The sequence below is a fragment of the Ovis canadensis genome, chromosome 1 (assembly GCF_042477335.2).
Source record: "Ovis canadensis isolate MfBH-ARS-UI-01 breed Bighorn chromosome 1, ARS-UI_OviCan_v2, whole genome shotgun sequence".
NCBI lineage: Eukaryota > Metazoa > Chordata > Mammalia > Artiodactyla > Bovidae > Ovis > Ovis canadensis.
This window is the reverse complement of record NC_091245.1, coordinates 68,767,947-68,794,146: the sequence shown is the minus strand read 5'-3', so window position 1 is coordinate 68,794,146 and position 26,200 is coordinate 68,767,947. Positions and strand designations below refer to the sequence as shown.

Here is a 26,200-nt window from a genome sequence, read left to right as displayed (position 1 = left end):
GAAAGGGATGTGCGGGTTCCGAAAAGAGCAGCGGGGCCAGAGCCGGGATCGCTGACGGGTTCGCGAGTCGAGCGCCCATTGGCTCCCGGCACGTCGGCGTCGCTCGCTCGCGCGGGCGCGGCCAATGGGGGCGCGGGGCCCGGCGCGCCGCCTCGGCGGCGGGGGCGCGGGCCCGGCGAGGCTCGGGGAGCTGCGGCAGTGGCCGTGACGTCACGGGAGGGGGTCGGCGCCGCCCGCTCGCCGCCGGATTACAAGCGAACGCGCCCGGCAGCGGCGGGAGTCGCTCGGCGCCGCGTCTCCGGTACCTCCTCCGCCTGCGCCTGCTCCTTTTTTTCCTTCTCCTCTGTTCCCGCGAACGTCGCGGCAGTGTCTGCTCCACAACTTTCCAAGAAAGTTCAGAAACTCGTCTCCGGGGCGGCCGGGTCGCGCGCGGCAGCTACTTCGGGGAGCCGCCGGGCAGCTCCGAGGGCGCACAGCCGCCCCGGCTTCGCGGTCGCTGCACCTGCCACGTCCGTCGCCGCCGCTGCCGCCTGGTGCCAGGCTGTGGGCAGACCCTGGCGGTGGCGGCAGCGGCGGCGGTGTCGGGTTCACCTCCTGCTGCCTCGTCTCCGTCTGGGTCCCCTGCGCTGCCACCGCCGCTCCACGTGCGCTATCGTTCCTGGAGCGCACGCTCGGTGCTTCCTCAACAATTTTTGTAACTTCCCCCCTCTATCTTCCTTTCTCCCAACTCCCACTTTTTTCATTAGGGTAAAAAAAAAAAAAGTGTCGAAAGTGTCCACGGATTGCCACCTCCCAATTATCCTTCCTTTCCTCCCGCCCCACTTTTTTTTTTTTTTAAAGCGGCGACAACATTGTTTAGTGTTATTTTGTTTTAACGATCGATAGCTTCCTTTGCTTGGTCGAGGCGGCTGCGGACCGGCGGAGTGGCTTGGACCTCATGTAGAAATGACAACAATGGAAGGGGCCAGCGGGTCGAGTTTTGGAATAGACACGATTTTGTCCAGTGCCAGTTCGGGCAGCCCAGGCATGATGAATGGAGATTTCCGCCCGCTCGGCGAGGCCAGGACCGCGGATTTTAGGAGTCAGGCCACTCCATCCCCCTGTTCGGAGATTGATACCGTAGGAACGGCGCCTTCCTCTCCCATCTCCGTCACCATGGAGCCCCCGGAACCGCATCTGATAGCGGACGGGCCCCAGCATCACCACCACCTGCACCACAGCCAGCAGCCGCCGCCAGCCGCGGCCCCTACGCAAAGTTTGCAGCCTTCGCCCCAGCAGCAGCAGCAGCCGCCGCCGCCGCCAGCGGCCCAGCAGCTGGGCTCGGCCGCCTCAGCCCCCAGGACTTCCACCTCTTCTTTTTTAATTAAGGACATCTTGGGCGACAGCAAACCTCTGGCGGCGTGTGCACCGTACAGCACCAGCGTCTCCTCTCCCCACCACACCCCGAAGCAGGAGAGCAATGCAGCGCACGAGAGCTTCAGGCCAAAGCTCGAGCAGGAGGACAGCAAAACCAAACTGGACAAGCGGGAAGAGTCCCAGAGCGACGTCAAATGTCACGGTGAGTCCCGCCGCCTCGGCTCTCTCGGCCGTTTAGCTTCTCCTCCTCCTGCTCCCCTTCCGTCTCGCGCGAATCTCTGATGGGATCCGAAGGCAATTCTCAGCTTCCAAGGCGATCGGGCCACAGTCAAAAACTGCAAGCGAGAGGGAGGCCGGGGCGTGCGATTTGGGCACTCGTCCCAAGTTCTGTTTATTGTTAACATTTCTACATCCCCAACCCTCACAGCCACCCACCTCCTTCCTTTGTTTTACTTCATTTTAATTTATTAGGAAAGGGTCAGGCGGAGGGGATTTGATGGGAATTTCTTTCATATTTCGTAGTGCCTAGGGGTGTGATCACAACGTGGTGTTTATTTTTTAATGCAAATTATTGCGTTCCTCCCACACATCGTATTTTCTAAACACCCGCACAGGAATTGTCAGATTCCTGTGAAGGAAAAAATGCCGAGTTGATTAACAGAGCAACTTAAAAAAGTTTATTACATAGTGATTAATATAGGGAAGGCCACACGGTAAAAGATTATAATTAGTGTTTCAATTTTTAAAAATACCCTTCCTACTCCATAGCCCTAACTAAATATCTGTATTTCAATCAGAGTTTTGGCTCTTAACAAGTAATTGGGAGGTTGCATTTATAAATAAAATTTTATGGAATTAAATGTCTATTTTTGTAAAATCAGAAGATGGCAATTGTCCTTCAACTCCCTTTTTCCATTTTCTCACCAGAAAATTTCGTAAGTAAGTGTTCTAGTCTTTGCATGGCAAGAGTTTTAATATCCAAGGCGAGTTCTTTTTTCCCCTTTACTGATAAGTTGATTATTACTAATCTTTGTCATCTCTGGGAAAGATGTGTGCTCTCTGGAAGGTAGGATATTGCCTCTTCATTTTACTATTGTAGCATTAGCATAATAGTGCCCAAAACAGATGTACAGTCTGGTCTGGCGATTTTTTTGTGCACCAACCTCCCCAGTGGGTCAATTAGAGAGATTATTGTTCTTCCTGCAGGGAAGATCAAGGAGCGAAGCAGAAAACGGGTACAAACAGAAAGGGATTGACATATCGATTTCCCAGCATTTCAGTAGAAAACCAAAGTTGACAAATAGAATCCGGAAATCTCTGGGCTGTCACCTGGATGGGCTCAGTGATTTTGAGCTGAACGCAGGGTCTGGGAGACATTCTTTCTGAAGCTTTAAGAGACCGGATGCAAGCAGTTGCAGAGAGCCAACATTTCCCAAGTGCAACTGAAAAAGGAAAACAAATGCCTATAACTTTTAGTAAACAGAAGAAGTAAAATGAAAAAGGTACCTCCTCATCAAAAAAGAAAAAGTTGAAAGATCTTTTAAAATCTAATAAATCAGAACATATGAAGTCAGAGAGAAAACAGTAAAGGAAAAGGACAGGGTCTTCCTCAGTCAAGGAAACAATTAGGAAAAGGACCCTTTATCAGAAAGTATTTTTTATTGCCAAAGATGGGAAGATTCAACACTCTTTTGGAAGCCTTTTAGGAGCTCTGCACGAGGGTCCACATTCAATAACTAGCAGTTGGTCCTCTTTCTCCATCCTGACTAAGGCTCAAGTATGTGTATAAGGAAAGTGGCAGAATATAGCCCCCCTGCTCCCCCCAGACCAGTGACTGGCTTGGGAATGTAGAAGTGTGTGCCAGGAGGACACTCCATCGTTCCCCATTCCGGGGTACCTCAAGGCTATGTCTGGGTTTCTGTGTAGGAACAAAGGAGGAAGGAGATCGGGAGATTTCAAGTAGCCGAGAGAGTCCCCCTGTGAGAGCCAAAAAGCCTCGTAAAGCCAGGACGGCTTTCTCCGACCACCAACTCAATCAACTGGAGCGTAGCTTTGAACGACAGAAGTACCTGAGTGTGCAGGATCGCATGGACCTGGCGGCTGCACTCAACCTCACTGATACCCAGGTCAAGACCTGGTACCAGAACCGCAGGTAAGGGAGGCTGTGGTGGGGAGCAGAGGTATCTGGTCATCCCGGTCAAGACAACTATACCAGTCTTCTTTCCCGTGTGGCCTCAGAGTCACTAGGGACTCAGAGGGCCCAGAGTGGGCAGTTGGGGGGTTTTCAGACTGGAGTAGGGGTTAGCCATACCTCCTAGGTGATGAGTAGCTGGAGTTTGGAGAATTTTGCACTTCTAAGCGTCTTTCACGTATGCTGTGTTTTCTCTCTCAAATCTGAGTGGCTGAAATTTCTCCCACTTTGCCTCCAAATCAATCAAGCCACACCTTCTCAAATCGAGACATCCGTGTAGCAGACACTCAGGCCCATAAAACCGATGCACTGCACCCTTTTGGGCCTGCCCAAGGATGGTTCCAAATATCTATAACCAGTCACTCAATCTGGCTGTAGCTGTTCTGAAGAGCGGACCCACTGACCTTGGCTTAAAAGTCCTTGCCTGGCCTGTGAGGCAGCCAGGAAGAGGGTTAGGGTTCGCAGCCGGTCAGACATCTAGACTGAGGGTCTGTCCCCTATTCTGGCCACATCAGAAACCTCCAGGAACCACAGCTTCCCTTGAAAGGAAATTAGAAAAGGAGCTGGCAGTACTTGTAGGCCCCTGAACTGCAGTGCGAACACCCAAACCCCGCAGTCTGGGGCCGAGGTTATGCCGGGTTTCTAAGCCTGACAGTTGTCTCCCTTGTCTCAATTTTCTCTCTCCCGCCTTTTCTCTCGTTTGTGTTCTAATCGTCCATAAGTGTGGTTGGAAATGCCCATCCAGTTGTCATCTTTACCATAATTTTCTGTCTCATTACATACGGTTTCAGCCACCCTAATTCTGTCGGAAAACATTAGTGTCATTTGTCGCCAATTTAAAATGGGCGACATGTTTATTAATTTGGCTGGAGCTGCCGGGTATGGAGGGTCCACCAGCCCTGAGTTCCTTCAGGAGGCATGTGAGCAAAGGCCTGCTGCCTCTTCTTCCTAGTGGGGGTGCAGTGGGGGAGGGAGGAGACCAAGAAAAGCGGATCACAGGTTTTAATTGTTACTCTCTCCCAGCGGAGACAAGATTTTGAAATGCATTTTCCCCCTCCTGGAATGGCCCCGAGGTACCGTCCCCTTGGGAGAGCCCTCCCTCAAACGAATTCTGTTTTGAAACCTTGTCACCTTCCTCACTCTAAGACGCCCGCCTGCTGTAAGGTCCTGTCAGGCTGATGAGAGAGATGTGCCTCCACAGCCTTGGGGACCAAAAGGGGCAGGGGTCCAAGGCCCAAGAGCCTCTGTGTCCCTTTGTTTACGGTTTCTTCTCACTGGGTCTGGAGGAAAGGGGAGGGCAGAGAGCATACACTCTAGGATTGTTGGGGAGCCGCTTGGGGAAGAGAATTAAAGGAGGGAGGAAGAAGACTGCCTTAGAAAGAGTGGTTTCAATTGATCTCTAGAAAAGTTTCAGGAAGTAACCAAACTATAAGGGTGGCAACAGCAGAGCAAAAAGGCAGGAGAAGGCAGCAAAGCTTGGAGAATTTTATTTATGAATGTCTGTTTGGGAAGCCGGCTTGGATTTGGGTGATTCTGTGAGGGAGAGGGTGGAATGGGGGCCAGGAGGTGTGGTTCCTTCTCGATTCTCAGCGCTCTCTAAGTCTTCCTTGTCCTCCCGGAGGAAGAAGAGACCGGTAGGGGAGAGAACGGGCCTTGGGGCCTGGACTGTGCCCCTAGCCGCGGGGTGCACGCACATCTGTTTTTTTTTCAGGACCAAGTGGAAACGGCAGACCGCGGTGGGCCTGGAGCTGCTGGCTGAGGCGGGGAATTACTCGGCACTGCAGAGGATGTTTCCATCGCCTTATTTCTACCACCCAAGCCTGCTGGGCAGCATGGACAGCACTACCGCGGCGGCGGCCGCTGCCGCCATGTACAGCAGCATGTACCGGACTCCTCCCGCGCCCCATCCCCAGCTGCAGCGGCCCCTGGTGCCCCGAGTGCTCATCCACGGCCTGGGGCCCGGGGGACAGCCGGCCCTCAACCCCTTGTCCAACCCCATCCCAGGTACCCCGCACCCCCGGTGAAGAGCGAGCCTGCAGACCCTCCCTGATCCCTCCCCAACCAGGACAGCTGTCCCTCCTCTCCCCCAACCAGGCAGTCTGGCCTCCCTTGCAGTCTACCAGGAAGCAAAGAAGTGAGAGAGGAAGACGCTCAGCAGTGGGCGGGGGTCCCCCGAAAGAGCCAGCTCTCCGCACTTCATCTCCCCACCCCCAGAGACAGGGCTGGAAAGCTCCCCCACAGCAGTATGACTGGCGAAAACGCTGACCCCACACAGAGTGCGACCAGTAAGTGAAAACATCAACAAAAACAAAAACCTCAAGTTCTTTTTAAAATTGACTTTAGGGACAAGCCGGAGGGAGGGGGGTGGGGTAAGGAGGGAAGAAAGAAGGGCAAGGAGAGGAAACTGCACAGGCAGAGAGAACTGTAGATGAACAGCCTCAGATTCCAAGGCAGAGGGCGTTGCTGTGGACATTCCGTCTGGCCCAGAGAAAAGAGGAGGGTAACTGAGAACTTTGCACTGAATTCTCATGACCTTTTTTCTTTCGGAAAAGTGGCATGCTCCATAATATGAAAAAAAAAATGTACATTTGAAAGACTGAGTGATAAGTGATATATCATATTTATTATATGTTGTCCAAAAAAGAGTCACTTATATACCTTAGTAAAACATGATTTTTCTTTTCATGTCTTTTTGATTCAGTAAAATAAATGCTTAGACAAAAATATAGATTTTTTGGTGATTGAAAATTACAGAAATAAAGTTTATCTTTTTTTAACAAGTGATGAAATCCGAGGGAGCTGATTTTACTAAAGCAGAGTGTACTGTGATGAAATGTGTCACTTGATTTAGAATTACCCAAAGTCCCTTCCGGAATATTAGGAATTTACAACATCTATAAAGACATTGGGTTGACTTGGGTAAAAACAGCTCCATTTTTCATGTTGGCCTCTTCCGAGCCGTTAATTTGGTACGTGTGAATTTTTTTCTTTTTAAGTGGATGATTTCAGAGCAGTTCGTGAAGCCGCAAGAGAAAATCTGTGCTTGTAGGCTTGCTGGCCAAGTAGGCGGCCAGCTTTCCCTGCTGCCCCGGCTGGCCTGGCAGCTGCAGCCGAACCGAGTCTGACCGCCGTTCCTCCTTCTCCTAGGGCTCCTCTCAGCGGTGAGGGTCCGGAGCGCTGGGCAGCAGAGACGCCGGCAGGAGCTGGGCGGTGGGCGGGCAGATGTGCGGGCCGCGCAGCTGTTCTTCAGCCCTAGGCCGGGCGCCCGAGTGGTGGGACAGCCTGCAAGCAGGAGGCTGTAGGGTGCGCAATTAGGGTGCCCCGGGGACTCTGAGAGGCCTGGCTAGCAAACCCTGGTTGTGCTTTGATCCTTGCCTTCTTGTTCCCCGTCGGGCATCCAAACCCTAGCCCTGCACCTAGCCTCTTGTCCTGGTGAGTTGGCTGTGATGGGATGCCTAGAGCGGAATGCAACTCTGGCCGAGACAGGTGTGCCGAGCTTTTTATGCGTGTCCCTGGATCTTTGGGGACCACAAAATGAGAGGCCCTGCCCAGAGAGTAGTGGAGGTCAGCTGCTTGCTTTGGGAGTGTGTATCAGTGTGTGAGAACCGGTGTGTAATACTGTTAGCACCTTGGCCAGAGCCTCACCTCATCCAGAGCCTGACCCAGCCCTAGACCTCCCTCCCTTACTAGCTCCCAAGAGGCTGAGCCCTCCCGACTAGGAGAGGCAGAACTGGAAGGGGATGGTTGTACTGTTCTGGGGCTGCTCCCACCTTCTCCAGCCTGGAGGTCACTTCTCCCATTGTCAGAGAGTTGAATCCCCATCTGGGTATCTTCACATCTCTGTCTTCGCTCTGGCCCTAGTATGTAGTCAAAGGAGTAAGACCTGCAGCTAAAACACATCCAGACCCATTTTCCAACTTTCTCTGATGTCTGAATCTTAGTAGAGTTATGAAAACATTTTTTAAAAATGTTGAGTGCTGTGGGAGTGTGTGTTGGGGAGGAGTGGGAAGGAAGAAGGAAAGAAAGACGTGAAATCCAGGAAGAAATTGCCTTGGGCACCTCGATCAGACTTTGGCTAATTAGGGAGTGATTTCTCTCCAGCTCATCAGTTTGCTTTAAAAATGGTCGTGGTCTTGTTTGATTTTAACAAAAGGGTCTGGATTGGCCCTTCTCATTTTCTTCCCGCTGAGCCGGGACAAACTCAAACAGCTGGGCTAGGCTGGAAACTGGGCACCACTGTGTCTAGTGGGAATGCCTATTGCCTGGACAGTCAGCAGACTCTCCTTGTTCTATCTTAGCTGCTGTTGGATTTTACAATCATGTTTAAATACTTCAGGTCCTTAAATGGTCTACCTGGGCCTAAAAAGGCACTTTCCAGGACCTGGGGTGGGGTGGGGTGGGGGAGGCAGTGCTACAGCTTCTTTCTGCACTGGCCCCAGGGCTGATCATCTCTGGGGGAAAGGGGGAGCTGGGAATTCATTGGTGCTCACACATTCAAAGTTCCATACTAAGAGTGACCTCAAGTTCAGTTGGGAAAAGCACATAAACCTTCAAATATAAACAAGACCATAGAACCCATCTGCTACCAGCAGCCCGCCAACCACTCTGCTGGGGAGCCTGCCAGCTACCCCTTCACTCTCAAGGCCAAACTGGGACTCCAAACATGCACAATGAAGGGGGAAACACCATGTCTACAGGGACCAAGGTTTCTTAATTAAGCTCCTATTCCACCGCTGCTAGCAATTAGTCTAGATCTACCAGAGTCCTCCCAAATGTGTTTTTACTTCAAAACCATGTTTTCTTTCACCCCTAAGCCATGCAGCTGAAAGTGTCAATTCCCTTCTAAATTTGTTTTGGTGATTTCCTGTTGCATAGAAGTTAGCAAATGGAGTGAGTGTGTGTGTGTGTATGTGTGGTGTGGCGGTGGGATTGTTGTCCCAGGGAGAAAGTTGAGTGCTGGATCCCTTCGTTTCTTTCTGCAGCAGTACTATAAGGGGCACCTCAGCAGGTGCCCTTCTATTCAAATGTTCCCAAACTACTGCTTACAAGTCAAGTGCAAACATAGTCCATTCCCTCAAAAGAAATCCTTCTGTCTGTGCCTGCCCAACAAAGTAGGGAGGTCAGCTAAAAGGTGAGGAGTGCAACACCAGGTTTTCCAAAAAAGGCAAGGAACAGGATAACAGACAAAGGTATTTTCACCAGGGAGATCCAGAGTTAGTTGTGGAGGCTCAGAGGTCTGCTGGTCCTGGGAGCTACACTTCTTTTCTTTTTCCCACCTTCAGCTGGTGTCAGAAGGACACTCCACTGCTTGCTCCATTTGGATTGCTCCTTTGATTAAGTTGGGGACTGGCAAAACAGGGATTTTCAGGGACATTCTTTCCTTGCTACAGAAACACAGGGAAAAAAACCCCACTTGTTTCAGAGAGATGTTTAAAAACAAAGACCTCTTAAACTTGCTCTCTTTAAGATCAGCTCTGAGATTCCAGCAAACTAGCACTAATCGGTAGTGAGTGTGAAACAAGTTAACTTCCCAACTAGCAGCCAGCCATTCTAACCCCCACCAACAATTTTCAATGAGTTGCAAAGTAATGATTGCTGCTTGCTTCCATGCCTCCAGCAAATATACTTAACACCTTGTATCAGTTTATTTTTGCTCCACCCCTTAAAATGAAAGCCCACATGATGGCAAATTAGACAGCTGATTCCCTCCTTTGCAAATAAAACTGCTTACGGAAAACCAAGACTTTCCTCCTCCTCCCTCCCTGCCATCTGACTCCTGCCTAAGCAGCCCTTCCCCGGGAGCCTGCTGAATCCCACCTCCCCTCTTTAAACAGGCAGCTTGTTTTGTTATATTTTTAACTTTCTAAAAATATTTGGAAAAGCTCTCCCCAGGGGGAAAGAAACTTCAGTCCTTATTAAACAATGTGGTTACAAAAATATACTGGAAGAGAGCTGCTTGGTTTTCTAAAAAGCCAGACATGCCTTGAAGTCAACATGCTTGGAAAGAGACTGACTTTTCATCACTGGTGGGCATATCAGGGGCAGAGCCGAGCCTCATAGGGAATTGATGCTTCCTCTTCTGCAATGAATTCTTGGTGTGGGAAAGCTGGTTTGTCCTGTGTTTGGGCTGTTAGCTAGGCAATTAGGCAGAAGGGTGAGTGGGGGCTTCTCCAGGGTTTACCCCATGGACCCTGGAACAGTGCCTTGAGGCTTCTTGAGCTTTCACTAGGTCTTTGTCCAGGCCTAGCTTCTTGGCCAGTTCCAGCCTTCCTCTCTACGCACGCCTCATTCCCTGGAGTTGGGGGCCTGTGTGCCCCTCCCTTCTTCTGGAAGGTAGAACACCCCCGGTGCTTAGTAGGGGTAAGTGTGTGGGGTTAGAAGAGGGAGGTATCACTGGCCTATCACATTGGAAAACCAGGTCATCTGTCTCAGGGCGATGAGATGACCCAGAAGGGACTTTTTCCCTCCCCTTCTTCCAGCTGAATTCTGAAAGTCCCTGTCTGTCTTACTGTTGCTGTGTGGACGGCCCCAGCCAACCTCGCATTCTCAGATTCTCCACCGTCGTCTCTCCTCGGGCCTCCCTCTCCAGTTTCTCTCTCCTAGCACCACAGACAGCTCCTTGGGCGAGCGGTGGAGCAAACTGCCGGAGGCTGGAGGGTTCCCGGCAAAGCCTAGGCGACCGCAGGGGACGCACCCGGGAAGGGTCGGCGGCGCCCGCGGGGGAGGTTCGCGAGGTGATTACAAAGCACCCTCCCTGGCAGAGCTTCTTGATTAGCTCTAAGACCAAACAGGGTCACTTTCCAAAGAACAAAATCTTCAGATCAATAAAGTAATTCAAAACCCAAAAGATCTCGGGGTAAGTAGTGCTCAGTGACAGATCAACTCTAAACCGTCCCTATTTAATAAGTTCTTAGCGAAAGCCGACTGGGAAGGAGAGGGGCCTCAGTTCTGCCGCTTCGAAGCCCCTGCGCAGCGCAGTCGTCAATGGAACGGCTCTCAATGGCATCCTTTTTTTGTTTGTTTTTACTTTCTCGGCTAGCGCAGCCCCGACTGTGCTCAGCGAACCGCCGCCTTGGTCGATGGAAGCCCAGGAGAAGCGCTCCTGAGGCGGCCGCCCTGCAGGTAGCGTTAAGCTGAGGCCCGGAACTCCACTGCTTTTTCCATCTCGCGTCTCCTTTCCCCGGTTTTGGGACTCTCCCAGCTCCTGTTGCTATCTGGTTCGGGATAGCGGGTCGCCCCCGCAGGAGCTCCACTGAAAAAGGAGGACCTTCGCGAGCCCGAGATTGAACTTGTACGATAAAAAAGGCTTTTGTCACTTTGGAGTTGAGGGAATTCCGCTCCCACCCACCTCTGCGTCTGGCCGCCTGACTTGATTCTTCAGTGAAGAAGCCCTGGAAATGGGATCCTCTTTCCCACTCCCAGCAACACAGACACACACACACACACACACACACACACACACATTGCAGCCCGTTGTTTATGCAGCGGTTCCCATGTCACACACACACACACACACACACACATTGCATCCCGTTGTTTATGCCGCGGTTCCCATGTCACACACACACACACACACACACACACACACAGACATACATACACACTGCAGCCCGTTGTTTATGCCGCGGTTCCCATGTCCCGCCATCGCCGGCCGGCCGCGCTCTGGGTCTCCAGCGGAGCGCGCCCAGCCCGGGCCCTCTGCGAACCCCACCTCACCCAACCCCGGACAGCCCCACGGCCCCAAGTTCCTGATCCCCGTTACAGACGATGCGGGAGAAATGAGTGCATCAGGACAGGGGCTGTATAGATCAGGGACAGGAATTTAAATACTTTCAGAAAAGGTGCCTGCGCAGGGCCTACAGAGCTGGGCCCCCTGTTCGCACATCTCAGTAGGCTTGGGAGAAAATAGGAAGCGTCCTCCTACGAAGATGATAAAATAATCATTGCCCAGGTAGAAGCTCATATCTCTATCCCACTTCAAATACTACCCCCACCCCCAAGGCCTCAAGGTTACAAATGAATATCTCCCTTCAGATTTTCCCTCGGGTCTAGGAAGCCAACTCCTCATTGTTGATTATCCCCACCTCCTCTACTGCCTCTCTGGTTCTCCTCTTCCTCTTTCCCTTTAGAGGAATGGAAATGCTGAGTGGAATTTAGATGTTGACAGAGACTTTTAGCTGGATCGTGGGTCACCCACATGTGAAAGCCAGGCACCATTGGAGGTGGGGGCTCCAAGTACATTCAGGAGCTGGAGAAGGTATTCCAAGTTGATCATGGTTACGTGAAACGGGAGAAAAAGGTTTTTTTGGAGCAATGTGTATTTATACCACTGCCTAAGGAGAGAGGAATTAGTGATAGTGCATTGTCCCACAGCTCCTATAGCACACAATTAGAATGCCCATTATGGAATAATAGTCTACTTCTACTTTCTAAAGCCAGTTGGCTTTAGAAAAGGATATGGAAGTCGGTGCTACTCACTTCCTACCATAGGGAAGTTAAGCTACTCTTTTATAGCTTGCAGATGTGGGAGTTGTCCAAGTGAAGAGACCATAGTAGGTCTCTTTCTCATTAGGCAGTTTCCTGGTTGACTGAACTGCTAGTAAATTACTTTCTAGTGATCTAATATGAAAAATCTGATTTTCCTAATACTCCTCATTTGAGAAAACAGGCATGCCATAATTTCTGAAAGATCCAAAAAGGATCAGATTGCTCAACTTCCTCTTGCACCAACTCTTAGCATTCCCACACCCCCAAGCTGGGAATCTGCAGACCTATGGGCAGGGAATTTCTAGCCCAGATGTTAGTAGATGGAGATGTCCATTGGAAGCAGGGCCATAATCACTTAGAAACCTCAAATTATAATTCATCTGCCCTATTTCCAGCACAGGTTCCATTGATAGCAACTTACCAAATTGTTTCCCTTAGATTAAGAGGATTTCAAAGGAACACCTACTTTTTCACTAGCCCTGAGTGAATACACTGTGGCATTACATAACACATACTCATATGAGAATAAATGCGTAATTGTCATATAATCATTCATTTCTATGCATCAATAGATTAGACCAGAAAATCACATAAAACACAAATGGATAAATGCGAGTATGTGGTAATTCATTTTGTCTTCTTTTCTGGATTGCTTTTGAAAGTTCTGGCAATCCGTATTGTGGATCTCCCACCCCCACCCCCCCGAGTCCCCCTTCTGCCCCTACCCCCCTAGCTTCTCTAGATTTACTTCAGAGCATATCTCCAAAAGCCTGGTCTTTAGTGGGAACTCCACCCATCCCTGTCACGTGGCAGCCTTTGACCCGCCCACCTCAGCCATGCCCAATCAGAGCACAGGAAAGAAAGCGGCCTTGCTGCGGCTGGTGGGATTGTCCCTTCTTCCGCCTACTCTTTGGTCCACTTGCAGCAGGAATTTTTTTGGGGGGTCAGTTGTAGCAAACAGGGCGAAACTAATGCTACCCATTTCTTTTACCTCTGTCTTGTTATCCGTTTGGGTTAAAACCTTTGACGATAATGAATGACATTATGCAGCTTCCCGAGATTCTCGTGGCCTATTTATCCTTATGGAGTGTTAGTCCCTCAGTTGTGTCCGACTCTTTGTGACCGCATGGACTATAGCCTGCCAGGTTCTTCCGTCCATAGGATTTTTCCAGGCAAGAACAGTGGAGTGGGTTGCCATTTCTTTCTCCAATCCTTTTGGAAGGCCCGGTTATTTTCACCTGTCCAAAGTCCTCCCCCGAAGATGTTTAACAGGGTATAAAGTTCGATTTGAAAAGACCCTGATGCTGGGGATGATTGCAGCCATGAAATTAAAAGATGCTTACTCCTTGGAAAGGAAGTAAAGTTATGACCAACCTATACAACATATTAAAAAGCAGAGACATTCCTTTGTCAATAAAGGTCCATCTAGTCAAGCTATGGTTTTTCCAGTATGGATGTATGGATGCGAGAGTTGGACTATAAAGAAGGCTGAGCTCCGAAGAATTGATGCTTTTGAACTGTGGTGTTGGAGAAGACTCTTGAGAGTCCTTGGACTGCAAGGAGATCCAACCAGTCTATCCTAAAGGAGATCAGTCCTGATTGTTCATTGGAAGGACTGATGTTGAAGCTGAAACTTCAATACTTTGGCCACCTGATGTGAAGAGCTGACTCATTTGAAAAGACCCTGATTCTAGGAAAGATTGAGGGCAGGAGGAGAAGGGGATGGCAGAGGATGAGATGGTTGGATGGCATCACCGACTCAATGGACATGGATTTGGGTAGACTCCAGCAGTTGGTGATGATGGACAGGGAGGCCTGGTGTGCTGCAGTCCATGGGGTCCCAAAGATTCAGACATGACTGAGCAACTGAACTGAACTGAAAGTTCGATTGGAGTTTGAGTAAACCTGAAGTCTTTTCCACTTCATTTAGTAAAGCAATAATGACTGCTTTCATTCCAATAGATACTATGGCCCGGGGATCTGTTGAGAAGCCTCAGGTGAGTGAATTCAATAGAGGGATGTTCTGGTCCCTGAGGGAGAAGGAAATGGCAACCCACTCCAGTATTCTTGCCTGGAGAATCCTGTGGACTTAGGACCCTGGAGGGCTGCTGTCCATGGGGTCACACAGAGTCAGACACGACTGAAGTGACTTAGCATGCATGCATGCATTGGAGAAGGAAATGGCAACCCACTCCAGTATTCTTGCCTGGAGAATCCCAGGGGCAGAGGAGCCTGGTGGGCTGCTGTCCATGGGGTCACAGAGTCAGACACGACTGAAGCTACTTAGCTGCAGTAGCTGGCCCCTGAAGACTTTTAAGGCCTGAGGCCCAGAGTCTGTTTGGGTCTTCATTCCCACCTACTTTTATCCTCCTGACTTTTGTTATTTTATATGACTGGGAGGTTTTTATGGGGTCAAAAGGTGATAGACCTAGCATTTCTATTGAGGAATGTCTGTGCTGAAAAGTTGAATTAAGCTTGTAAATTTGCTGGATATAACTCTAAACAGTTTGGAACAGGATTTAAAAAGGCCCAACTATTCAAGGCACTGCTTATTAACAGCAGTGCTGCATATGTTGGTGACATTTCAGGAAGGATATCCTTTCTTTGGTAACATGTTTCACAGGCTTTTCTTTTTCTCTCATGAATGATCCAGCCCCTTGGGGGAACACAATTCTTGGTTTTGCCCAGAAATTTGGCAAAAGGATATTTTCCAACATCCACGTTAATAAGTAATTGGATTTTAAATAGAAGTGATCTTGATACAAATCCAATCAGGACTAGAAAGAATCTCAAAGGTCATCTAGCTTAATACCTATTCTAGTTTTTTTTTTTTAATAACATATTTGATTTATGTCTTTGTTTTTCTTTAAATCCCTGTTGCTCCCGTTTTTTTCTGTAAAGATAGAGAGGGGGAAGATAAGAGATACTACAGTGTTACAGCTTTGTCTTTCAATTTTAATGAAATTAAATTTGTGTGATCAAATCCTACTATACCCACCAAAACCAAGATTTTTGTAAAAGCTATTAAAATAACTTTTATATCATAAAAGTAATGCATGTTCACTGTGGAAAAAAATTTAAAATACTAAGGGGAGAAGAAAAAAGTTCATTTTCTATCATTCAAAGAAAATCATTGCTAATATTTAATTTGTTGTTTCTAGAATTTTGCTGTGAATTTTTGTATAGTTGTAATATTTCATCTGGGATAACATTTATGCTTTTCCCATAAGTAATACAAGTATCTCTGTATTATTTAAAACTCTTTGTAAGTATAATATTTGATACATAAGATTCTGTTCCATAAATTTATGAAAGTCAAGTCGACCATTCTTTCATTGTTGGACGTTTACATTGTTTTCCTTAATTTGAGATGAATAATGCTTTAATGAGTGTGAAACCAAGATTTTGGAGAAAAGATTCTAGATGTTTGGTATATCACTTTATTACTTATCTTAACTAGGGCTGTGGAAGCAATGAAAGAGCAAGATGACCAGCTCAAGAAGAGAGAGGAGAAACTGACCTAAGGTAGTGGTTTCATGAATAGTGCAAATTCCGCCTGAGTAAATTGAGAGCTGTGATGAGCCTGTATATGCTGTGGTGAAGTAAGCGGAGAAACCACTTACAAGTTTTTTATGTATATGTTAAACTTCCCTGATTTTGAGTATGAATTTGGCAGCTCCTCACCAGAGAAGGGGTCTTGCCTAGCTAAAGAGACGGGAAGAAGGTTATGTATCTTTTGACTTAGGTTGGTAACATGTTGCTTGCCTAGGTTGCTCTACTGTTTTTTTCTGTGCCCCAACTATTCTGTGGGTAAATGGATGATTTTAGCTTCTAGGACTGTCAATATGGCACCTTTTACCAGAATTAAATTCAGGTTAAGTTAAAAAAAAAATCACAATCCACAAAGAAATTTGAGGGTGGGCGTGGGGGCTGGAGAAAAAGAATTAAATAGCAATAGTCTACCCTTTCATTTACATGACACACATTAACCGCAACACAGAAGTTCCAAGAGAACTGTCTTGTTCTCTTGTCTCCAGGAGCCCATGTAGGGCGCTTTAATTGCCACATTTTCAAACCGATGTAATGGTGGGGATGTCTTAGTAATTACCTTAATGAGATAACACCTTTCCTTCCCTCAACCTACTCATTATCACGCCTCTTGTTCAAATTTCAACTACAAAGAACTATACTTCTAAAAAAAAGAAGTCTGAAATGTATTGTTCCAGGGCTCATACCCTTAAAATAATCGCATTGCACTTATCTTAAAAATATGAAAGAAATAGTACACACAGGCAATTCAAATATGTTAAAGGGAAGGCTTGAGATAAGTAAACTAAACATCTGGGTGCCCTTTAATTATTCTTGGTTGGATTCTTTATCTTGACCTATAGTGATGCTAAGGTGCCAAAGTGATGAATTTTAAGATGTTGGGCTGTGAAGACGTGCAGCTGCAACACTGATGGATTTAGGAAGGGATGGTAACAAGGTTAGCTGCATGTGAAGTGTGAATTGAGATTTTTGCAAAGAGACTGTGATTGCAGATGGGCATAATGTTGTACCCTTGCATGAAATCTTGCTATTATTGTATAATGGTCAGACAGAGTGTGAAATGACTTATTACTTTTCTTTTATTCTTTAATGAAGTTGGTTAGAGTAGCAGTACTACTGCTAGTCAATAGTAGTAAAGCACACACACAAAACTATATGACAGGTGCTGACATATTAAATATTTATTTGGTTTTGACTTTTTTCCCCTAATTTTCATGAATATACATATGCAAACAGAAGCATCTCTTTATCTATATAGATAAATTTGCACTGATATGTGTAGCTGTGTATGTCTTTATTATCCTGTGTAAATATCTATACATGGCTCTGATGCATGAAAAATATTTCGATGTCCAAGGAAATTTCGTAGCACTTATAAGTGTTTAAAAATGCTGTGATGCTTTGAGACTGATTTCTGCTTGACATTCTGATTTAAAAACTCAATTTTGATTTATATGGATAATGTTGAAATATCAGTTTATCATTGTGACTAGGAGTGCTTTATGGAACAAAGCATAATAAAATCCCATTATGAAGCACAGTCTTTAACATGGTTTTAGTTAATGGAAAGATCAAATCACAGTTCTTCTGTCTTGTAACATAGAGTACACATCTTTCATTGTATCACAGAACGCATAATGTAAATGTTTCTTTAGTTCCCAGTATCAGCACCACGAAAGGATAATACCTTAGGCTTTACAAGTCGAAGGGAAATAATGCTATGATGTTAAAAACAAAACTAACAAACCCGCCTCTCCCTCTATAGTCAGTTTTCTGGCTCCAGATGCTTGTGTTAGAAACACTGAGAAATTGTTGGTTTTGGAGATTAGGGGTTCTATTCATTGTAGAATGACTTTTTATATGGTCTGTGAGATTCATAATCATTTAAATGCATTGGTTTGATACTCTTGATATGAATAGTAAGTGTTTAGAAAAGACACATAAATACGTCTTTAACATAACCCCATGGCTCAGATGGTAAAGAATCCACTTGCAATGCAGGAGACCTGGGTTCGATCCCTGGGTTGGGAAATCCCCTGGAGAAGGGAATATCTACCCACTCCAATATTCTTGTCTGGAGAATTCCATGGACAGAGGAGCCTGGCAGGCTACAGCCCATGAGGTGGCAAAGAGTTGAAAATGACTAAGCAACTTTCACTTTCACTTTTAAGTTTAAAATTTAGCATTTTAAAAGAAAGTTAAATTTGTTTGCATATTTCAAATTGTTAGGCCCTGAAATTAAGAAAAAATCTTGTTCTGTGTTTGAAGTATACTGAGTCAAATGATGTTCTTCAAAGCAACACATAAATTTAGACCAATTAGCTGAGAAAAATAATATTTAATCTTTTTTCTCAGCACCAAATTTATTGACCCTTTCTCCTCATTTTTCTTTGGCTCAACTTGCTGCATAGGCAGAAAGAATTCTGGCTATGACGATGTCATTCCTCATCAGTCAAAAAGTAGAATGACATTTATTTAGGTGAAATCTAGAAGTAGATATCATTTTTTTCTTTTTTTTGGGTAAATGTTATCTTTTACTAGAAGTTTCGTAAAGTGACAGTCTTAAGATTGTAGTGGAGTGAATCATGTGGTATAGTGCACTATGAGGAGAGCAAATTTGTGAAGGACTTGAATTTGTGAGGTATCTAAACTTCATGTGTTTGTGATGTCACTTTTAGGAAAGACATACATTCTTGTTGCTTACCTGGTGACTTGGCCATATCTGTAGAAAACTTGACTTTTGGCCACTGTAATTAGTCATCTTCTTTATTCTATACTGAATAAGTGCTGTGATTGGCTTATATCTACTAAGCTCAGCTTCCCAGGTAGTGCTAGTGATAAAGAACCCGTCTGCCATTGCAGGGTTCTATCTCTGGGTCAAAGCTATGGTTTTTCCAGTAGTCATGTATGGATGTGAGAGTTGGACTATAAAGAAAGCTGAGCACCGAATAAACTGATGCTTTTGAACTGTGGTGTTGGAGAAGACTCTTGAGAGTCACTTAGACAGCAAGGAGATCCAACCAGTCCATCTTAAAGGAAATCAGTCCTGAATATTCATGGGAAGGACTGTTGCTAAAGCTGACTCCAATACTTTGACCACCTGATGCAAAGAACTGACTCATTTGAAAAGACCCTGATGCTGGGAAAGATTGAGGGCAGGAGGAGAAGGGGACGACAGAGGATGAGATGGTTGGGTGGGATCACGGACTAAATGGACATGATTTTGAGCAAGCTCCAGAATTGGTGATGGACAGGGAGGCCTGGTGTGCTGCAGTCCATGGGGTCACAAAGAGTTGGACACGCCTGAGTGACTGAACTGAACTGAACTGATCTCTGGGTCAGGAAGTTCCCCTGGAGGAGGGCAGGGAAGCCCACTCAAGGATTCTTGCCTAGAGAATCCCATGGACAGAGGAGCCTGGCAGGTTACCGTTCATGGGGTTGCAAAGAGTTGGACACTATTGAAGCAACTTAGCACAGATGCTCCCATTACTCAGATAAGCCCTTCTTTAACTATATGAAAGTGAATCTTCATAAGAGGATGCATTATCTGTTACATAGGTGGAAATCTGATCTACTTTTTGAATTTCAGGTTTTTAAAAAATTAGCTGAGTTGCATCTGTTGCAGTTAACAGTGATAATATTTTAGGAATCACCTACAACTTAACACCTATGTTGTAAAATGTTGACTACTTCACTAAGAATACACAATTCGCTCATAAACATTTATCTCAGCTAATTTTTCAGTTGATAGCTTTACCCTTGAGGTTTACTTCCTAATCTCATTAGTTATGTTTGAAAATACTTAATGGTTGTTTTCTTTAGCTAGATGAGTAATGTTCCTTGTGGATTGGTCAGAATGTGATGAAACAAAGTTTCCTTATTAAAGAATTATCACATCTTTTTTTCCCAAGTACTAGTTTCTAAATTCTGGAATGTTATCAAGAACATTAATCTGTGCATACTTTTTGATTGTGTCTAGTAAATTAACATCTAACATTATCCTCAATGTGTGTTATATATGTCTTTTCCTCCCCAGTCCCTAGGTCGAAGTAGGTACAGTTTACATGATTGAATGAGGAGGTCATTGATTAAAGATAGCATATCTAAGTGATGTTTGCAATTTGATCTATATTCTCTGATGGGAGGAACCATGTCTGCTCTTTCATTGTATTTTGAGTACCAGGCAAATACGTTTGAGAAACCTAAGGGTACAGTAAATATTTGTTACCATTGTTAACTATGGCGATGGTATAGTATATTAAAATTTTTTTAATTTTCAGTTGGTTTTGGCTATTGTAGATGTTAGTGAGAGGAATAGCATGTGGTAAAATTGTGTTAGTTATGTAACATAGTTTATTCTTGAATTAATTGCACTACCGGCCTACTTTTTAATTAAACTCATTCATTTTTCATAGCTCCAAATTAGTCATATGACTCACTAGACTTGTTGTCATTTGTTTGTAGTAAGTAGAGAAATGCATGGAACACTCTTCCAACTCTTTTCGAAAAACGATCCTCTTTATTAGGGATAGAAGTGAAGGCTGATGTCAGGAATTGACTCCACTTTTCTTTGGATCCTATATTCTAAATTGTATTGGCGAGTAAATTCAGTCAGCTACATAATCTAAGAAGAGGAATAGAGATTTCTTTAGCTTATTAGCAATATTCTTAACAGGGTAATGACAACTGGGAAAATAAATTGAGTTGGCAATTTAATAGGTATAATTCAAAGAGTAAACAGAAGCAGTTACATTTCATGGTTAATAGTAGTACTATTGAAACAAGGTGACTAGAAGACACTGTTAATGAAAACAGTGACTTTCAAAATGAAGCTACATTTAGCAACTATTTTTCACCAGAAGTATTTGGCATGATGTTTGGGTTCAGAATTACTCTTCTGTATTGCTTAATGCATTGTTAACTGGAAGCTGCAGTGTGTGTGGCAGAAGAGAGAAAACTGATGCTTTTTCCTGCGAGAAAGCTCACATCCAGACTCTCTTTGTATTTTTACCACACCCATACTTAAGAAGCTTGGAAAACAAAAGCATACCAATAGAGAAAAATCTGTAAAGTCTTGTCGGGTATTATTTGTGTATTGTTATTTTGTTGGAAAAGATGTGAAAATATAAAGAACTGGAAAACAGAACAGCTAAAATGTTATAATGACTCATATCTCAAAAACACAAGGGAATACAAATGTAATGACAACACATTTTCATTATTCTAAAAACAAATTCTGTCTGATAGGTTAAACCCTATTAATGGGATATTTTAGCTACTTACCAAAGCAATAAGACTATAATAAGTAGCCTTTTCTTCTAAGGGATAAAAATATGCTAGTGTTATTTTATTTGATGATCTTCTGGTTCTCTTAGGCTACATATTTTATGGAAAGAGTAGAGAGTATGTGTAAAGAATTTATTAAGATATTTCATATGGGGGACTTCAAATTTCCTAGATACTATTGGTACCAAGATATTTGAAGAAAAAATTGAAGAAACAAAGTAGGAACCATAGAGACATGATAACTCTCCCCAGTGTACTACTATGATTCATAATTCACAGGAGAGCAAGGCTCAAGTGGATCATACATTTTATGGTGCAAATGGGATTAATATTGGACTTCATAGATACGACATGTTTATAACAAAGAAGACCATATTTCAATGTCTTCCTACTCTAGTAAGGGTTAGGAAGATGAACATTAGAATTATTTTTTAAGCTTCTAGATTAAAAAAGAGGCCAATGGTTATTACAGCCCAAAGACAAAGATAATTTTAAAATTATTTTAGTTCTTAGAGCTCTGAAGTCTGTTCACACTGGGCAGTATTGCTATGACTCATATTTATTGTTTATGAGACACTGAAAGGTGTGATCACCTTTTCAACATAGAAATTGTCTCGCTGGCATATAAGTGTCAAGATTATTGCTTTTCTAAGTTATAATGCCAAGAATGAAGCGGATTTATTTGCAAGTACATCCTAGATACCTCTATGAGAGGCATTTATTTCTAAAACCAACATGAAATTGTTGATTGTGGACAGTAAGAGTACATGGCTAGATAGATCCCTGCCTGCGTACATGGAGTGGCACTTGAGCCGGTTCACAGAGTCACTCTACCACTTCCCATTCTGTTTGTCAATGCCTTACTCTATTTTCTTCAAAGTTTTCCTTCTTTCCTCCCACTCCTACTTACTTTCTTCTTTTATCCATTATACCTCTATTTAGTATTTAGCCATCCTTGTGTGTATGATATTTGATTATTAGCTTACTTTTCTCCTTAGGCTACAAGCGTTTTGAAGACATATATTATTCATTAAAAAATTTTCCCTAATGCCTATCAGAGATGCTCAATAAATATTTATTCCCACAGGCTGCTGCTGCTGCTAAGTCGCTTCAGTCGTGTCCGACTCTGTGCAACCTCATAGACGGCAGCCCACCAGGCTCCCCTGTCCCTGGGATTCTCCAGGCAAGAACACTGGAGCGGGGTTGCCATTCCCTTCTCCAATGCATGAAAGTGAAAAGTGAAAGTGAAGTCGTTCAGTCGTGTCCGACTCTTAGCTAATATTCCTTAAAAATTTTCATTTTGAAAAAAAAAAAAAAATTTTCATTTTGGTTTCTAAAATTTATTTTTTTGAAGTATAGTTGATTTACAATATTATACTAGTTTCTGGTGTACAGTAAAGTGATTTAGTTATATATATGTTCTTTCTCATATTCTTTTCCATTATGATTTTTTATAGAATATTAAATAAGCTCTCTGTGCTATGCTGTAAGACCTTATTGTCTATCCATTCTATGTATAATCGTTTACGTCCGCTAATCCCAAACTCCCTATCCCTCCCTCCCCTATACTCCCATTCGTCTTGGCAACCACAGGTCTGTTCTCTATGTCTGTGAGTTTTCTCTTTGTAATTAAGTTCATTTGTGTCATATTGTAGATTCCACATACAAGTGATATCATATGGTATTTCTCTTTTTCTGACTTACTTCACTTGTATTTTCTTCTTTTATATGGCTGATACCATTTCATTGTGTGTATATATATATATATATACTAGATCTTTTTTTATTTATGTTAAATTGGAGGATAATTACTTTACAATGTTGTGTTGGTTTTTGCCATGCAACAATGTGAATCAGCCAAAAGTATACACATGTTGCCTCTTTCTGAACCTCCCTCTCACCGCCAGGCAACCCCACCCTCTGGGCTATCACAGAGCACCAGGTCGAGCTCCCTGTGTCTTACAGCAACTTTCCACTAGCCGTCTGTTTTGCGGATGGTACTGTGGGCATTTCAGTGCTGCTCTCTCAATTCACACACCCTCACCTTCCCCTGCTGTGTCCACAAGTCTGCTTCTATGTCTGCAACTCTGTTCTTGCCCTACAGATAGGCTCATCAGTACCATTTTTCTAGATTCCGTAAGTATGAGTTAATATATGATATTTATTTTTCTCTTTCTGACTTACTTCACTCTGTATTTAGGCTCCAGTTTCATCCACCTCAAATGCTTTCCTTTTTATGGCCGAGTAATATTCTGTTGTATATCTGTAACACAACTTCTGTATCCATTCATCTGTCAATGGATAGTTAGGTTGCTTCCATGCCTTGGCTCTTGTAAATAGTGCTGCTATGAACACTGGAGTGAATATATCTTTTCAGATTATAGTTTTGTCCAGATATATGCCCAGGAGTGAGATTCACAGTCTAATATTCTTATCTTGCAAGTTATGTAGGAGGCTGTCAGGATTATTAAACTCTAGACATTTTTTTCTTTTCTAGTGTCTTCATATATAAATTTAAATTTCTAATTCATTTAATTTAGACATAATATTTAAGGATTCTTGGCTTGGATTATAACATGATATCATGTGTATAATATTCAGTGTTTGACAGGTCAGAGTCTCCTGTACAGCTTCTTATTTACCAAATGGAGCTTATGGTTTGTGATGATTTTCTCCAAAACATAGGTGGGAGATTAACCTTTTATTTCTTTTCTATAGCAGCCAAGAAGGACTGGAATATAGAGTTTTAGAAAGGGGAATTAGAACTATGAAATCTTATGAGCTAGCTCTCTTTCTTAAAAAGAAAAGTAAAAAGAGATAGAGGTATTCCCTCAATCATAGGCTTTGGGAAAGTTTAATTAAACTTATTGGTGAAATGTCTAAGAAATATGAGTAGCATTCACCAACTATTTTGACTATTATGAAGTCATTTTGGTATTTATTAAAATGTTCTCTTGGCTCTTGTTGGTTCATCTAATTTGAAAGGATGATTTGCAGAGCTTTGATAGATGAATATTAAAATGTGCCTGGTTTCCTTATATCTTCTGCTGGGGTTCTGCCCAGCATTTCTCTGCAGTGCCAAATGACCAGGGAGTCCTGGCAAAGAGAGTCTTCAGGCTTTGGCAATAGAAGATGGGCCTACATTTTCTCAACTGCCCAAATATTTTGTGACTTTCAGTCTCAGCAGGCCTCCCCATCTCTTCCATAGCAACAGTGAATTTGGGGGATTACTGTGTTGGTTTTTTTTTTCCTCCTTCCTCCTTTGGGAGAATATCACTATTTCTAAGCTGTGATAAATCAGGTCACTGGCTAGAATTCAGTATAGCCCTGTTAGACTCTATTTGTAGAGGGCAGAGTTTATATAATACTCAAAGGTAAGTCTTCTTTTGGGGGCCTAGGGAAAAAATCAAATTAAATATAATGCCAAGCTCTACTTGTATTTTCTTTTCTTATTGTGGGGCTATGTCAAAAATGTTATTTCCCTTTAAGAAATAAGCACAGATATAAGTAATATGTCAAGAACTAATTTTAAGGTCATTTCCATAGAAGACTCTTATTAAACCAAGAATTTATCATGGATAATGTTCAGATACCTAAATGATACAAAACAACTCTCTTAGAGGACTGCTCTAAATGTATTTTATGGTACATGGATTGTTTTACTGTGAACATTCCCAGTGATTGGTACAAACCTTTGCCAATGAATGACAAATTTACATACACATCATGTCAGCCAGCAATATTTTACAGCTTTAATTGCTTTAGCTTCAGGCATTCTATGTCAAAATAGAGTGTTTAATGTCCTGCAAGTTGCTCTGTTTCTTTGCAGTGTTAAATTATTCTGTAATTTGCCTGTTTTCTTTCTAATGCATTGTCCATTAAGTTCATTAATTTAAAATGTATAAGATATAAAATGTATGATGCAACTTTAAATGACATTATAGCTTTGTTTTAGAAGTTCTGGGTGTGCATCAGGAAGAAAACCTGAAGTGTATTTGCATAAAGTATTTACCCCTACTTTGAATCTCAGTTACAGAGATCCTCTTTTATGTTGCTAAACTTTTGTTTTAATGTGAACCATACAGTTTACACTAATATGTATATGTCGAATATCATACAGATTCTTAGTTTTAGATAAAATGATAGTTTTATTTTAAAACACTCCAAGTAAGTAATATAAAATCTATTAAAAGGAAAAAGATTGTATTCTGTGAATTCATCCATATTTTAATGATATACTTAATTTTATTTTGTAAAGCCTAAGAGAAAGAATGAAAGGAGTAAAAGTTTTTTCTGCCCATTTAATCAAACCAGTTTCAACAAAGATGTATCAGTACAGAAACACAGTTTTTGGTATTCTTGGTTGTTATAGGTTTGAAATATATTGAAAAGATAATCTACCTAGTTTATATCTGTTAGCATTTTTAATTGTTAGGCTTTTACTTTATGGCCATTTGTAAAGAATGATCCTTGTTTTGTAACTATTTCAGATGTGGTACTGCTATGCACATATATATTGTGTTTGGGTGTTAAGATTAATTAGCAAAATTTACATAAATATGTAAAAGCTAAAGAATGTCAGATAGCTGCTCTTCTCTATGAATAGTGCCATGTTCAAAGTCTGTTCTTTAGTTATATGATAAGTGTTAGTCACTCAGTCATGTCTGACTCTTTGTGACCCCATGGACTGCAGCCTACCAGGCTCCTCTGTCCATGGAATTCTGCAGGCAAGAATACTAGAGTGGGTTGCCATTTCCTTCTCCAGAGGATCTTCCCCACACATGGATCGAACCTGGGTCTCCCACATTGCAGGCAGACTCTTTACCAACTGAGCCATCAGGGAAGTTTAGTTATATACTATATGATCATTTTAAATAAGATTTGTATTTCTCAGTGTATAGTAAGTGTCTTTCTTTTCAAAGTAGTGTTAGAGTTGTCAAAGAGCATCTATTTGCAGGGATGAAAGGTTTTATTTAAAACATTAAAAATGAAAATTCATGTTTTCATGCTATAAGCTTACCTTTAATATTGTTCCTTTCCTCTGCCTTCCTCTGATCATGAGGGTATTTCTTTATTGTATTTACTGTTGAGTTCCCAGAGTGTCCTTGGATAAGTTTAACTGTAATTTACTGAGCCTTTGTGATCCCTTAGAGCAGGTTCAAACAATTCCATAATTGGTGTCCTAAGAATTTAGAAGCACTGGAGGGATTTCTAGTCCACTCTGTTACCTAACAATGTACTCAAGACTTTTTATACCTTTGGACTCACAGAGAAAAGCATATTTTCTGCTTGAAGAACCTCTAGAGATAGTTAACCCAAGACTGATATCAT

The 26,200-nt window shown here is 43.6% G+C and overlaps 1 protein-coding gene across 1 annotated transcript; it reads left to right on the top strand.

Annotated features, from left to right (window-relative positions):
• Window positions 1-954: 954 nt before the first annotated feature.
• BARHL2 (BarH like homeobox 2) lies at window positions 955-5,571 on the top strand. Its single transcript, XM_069570714.1, has 3 exons — window positions 955-1,558; window positions 3,283-3,508; window positions 5,259-5,571. Exons 1-3 carry the CDS (start codon window positions 955-957, stop codon window positions 5,569-5,571), a joined length of 1,143 nt encoding a protein of 380 aa, XP_069426815.1.
• Window positions 5,572-26,200: the final 20,629 nt, after the last annotated feature.

Excerpts from the sequence above, each read along its gene's own strand:
- BARHL2 (XM_069570714.1), top strand. The coding sequence starts at position 955 with ATGGAAGGGGCCAGCGGGTCGAGTTTTGGAATAGACACGATTTTGTCC. Across the intron at positions 1,559-3,282 it reads GAGCGACGTCAAATGTCACG|GAACAAAGGAGGAAGGAGAT; the intron begins GTGAGTCCCGCC and ends GTTTCTGTGTAG. Across the intron at positions 3,509-5,258 it reads ACCTGGTACCAGAACCGCAG|GACCAAGTGGAAACGGCAGA; the intron begins GTAAGGGAGGCT and ends TTTTTTTTTCAG.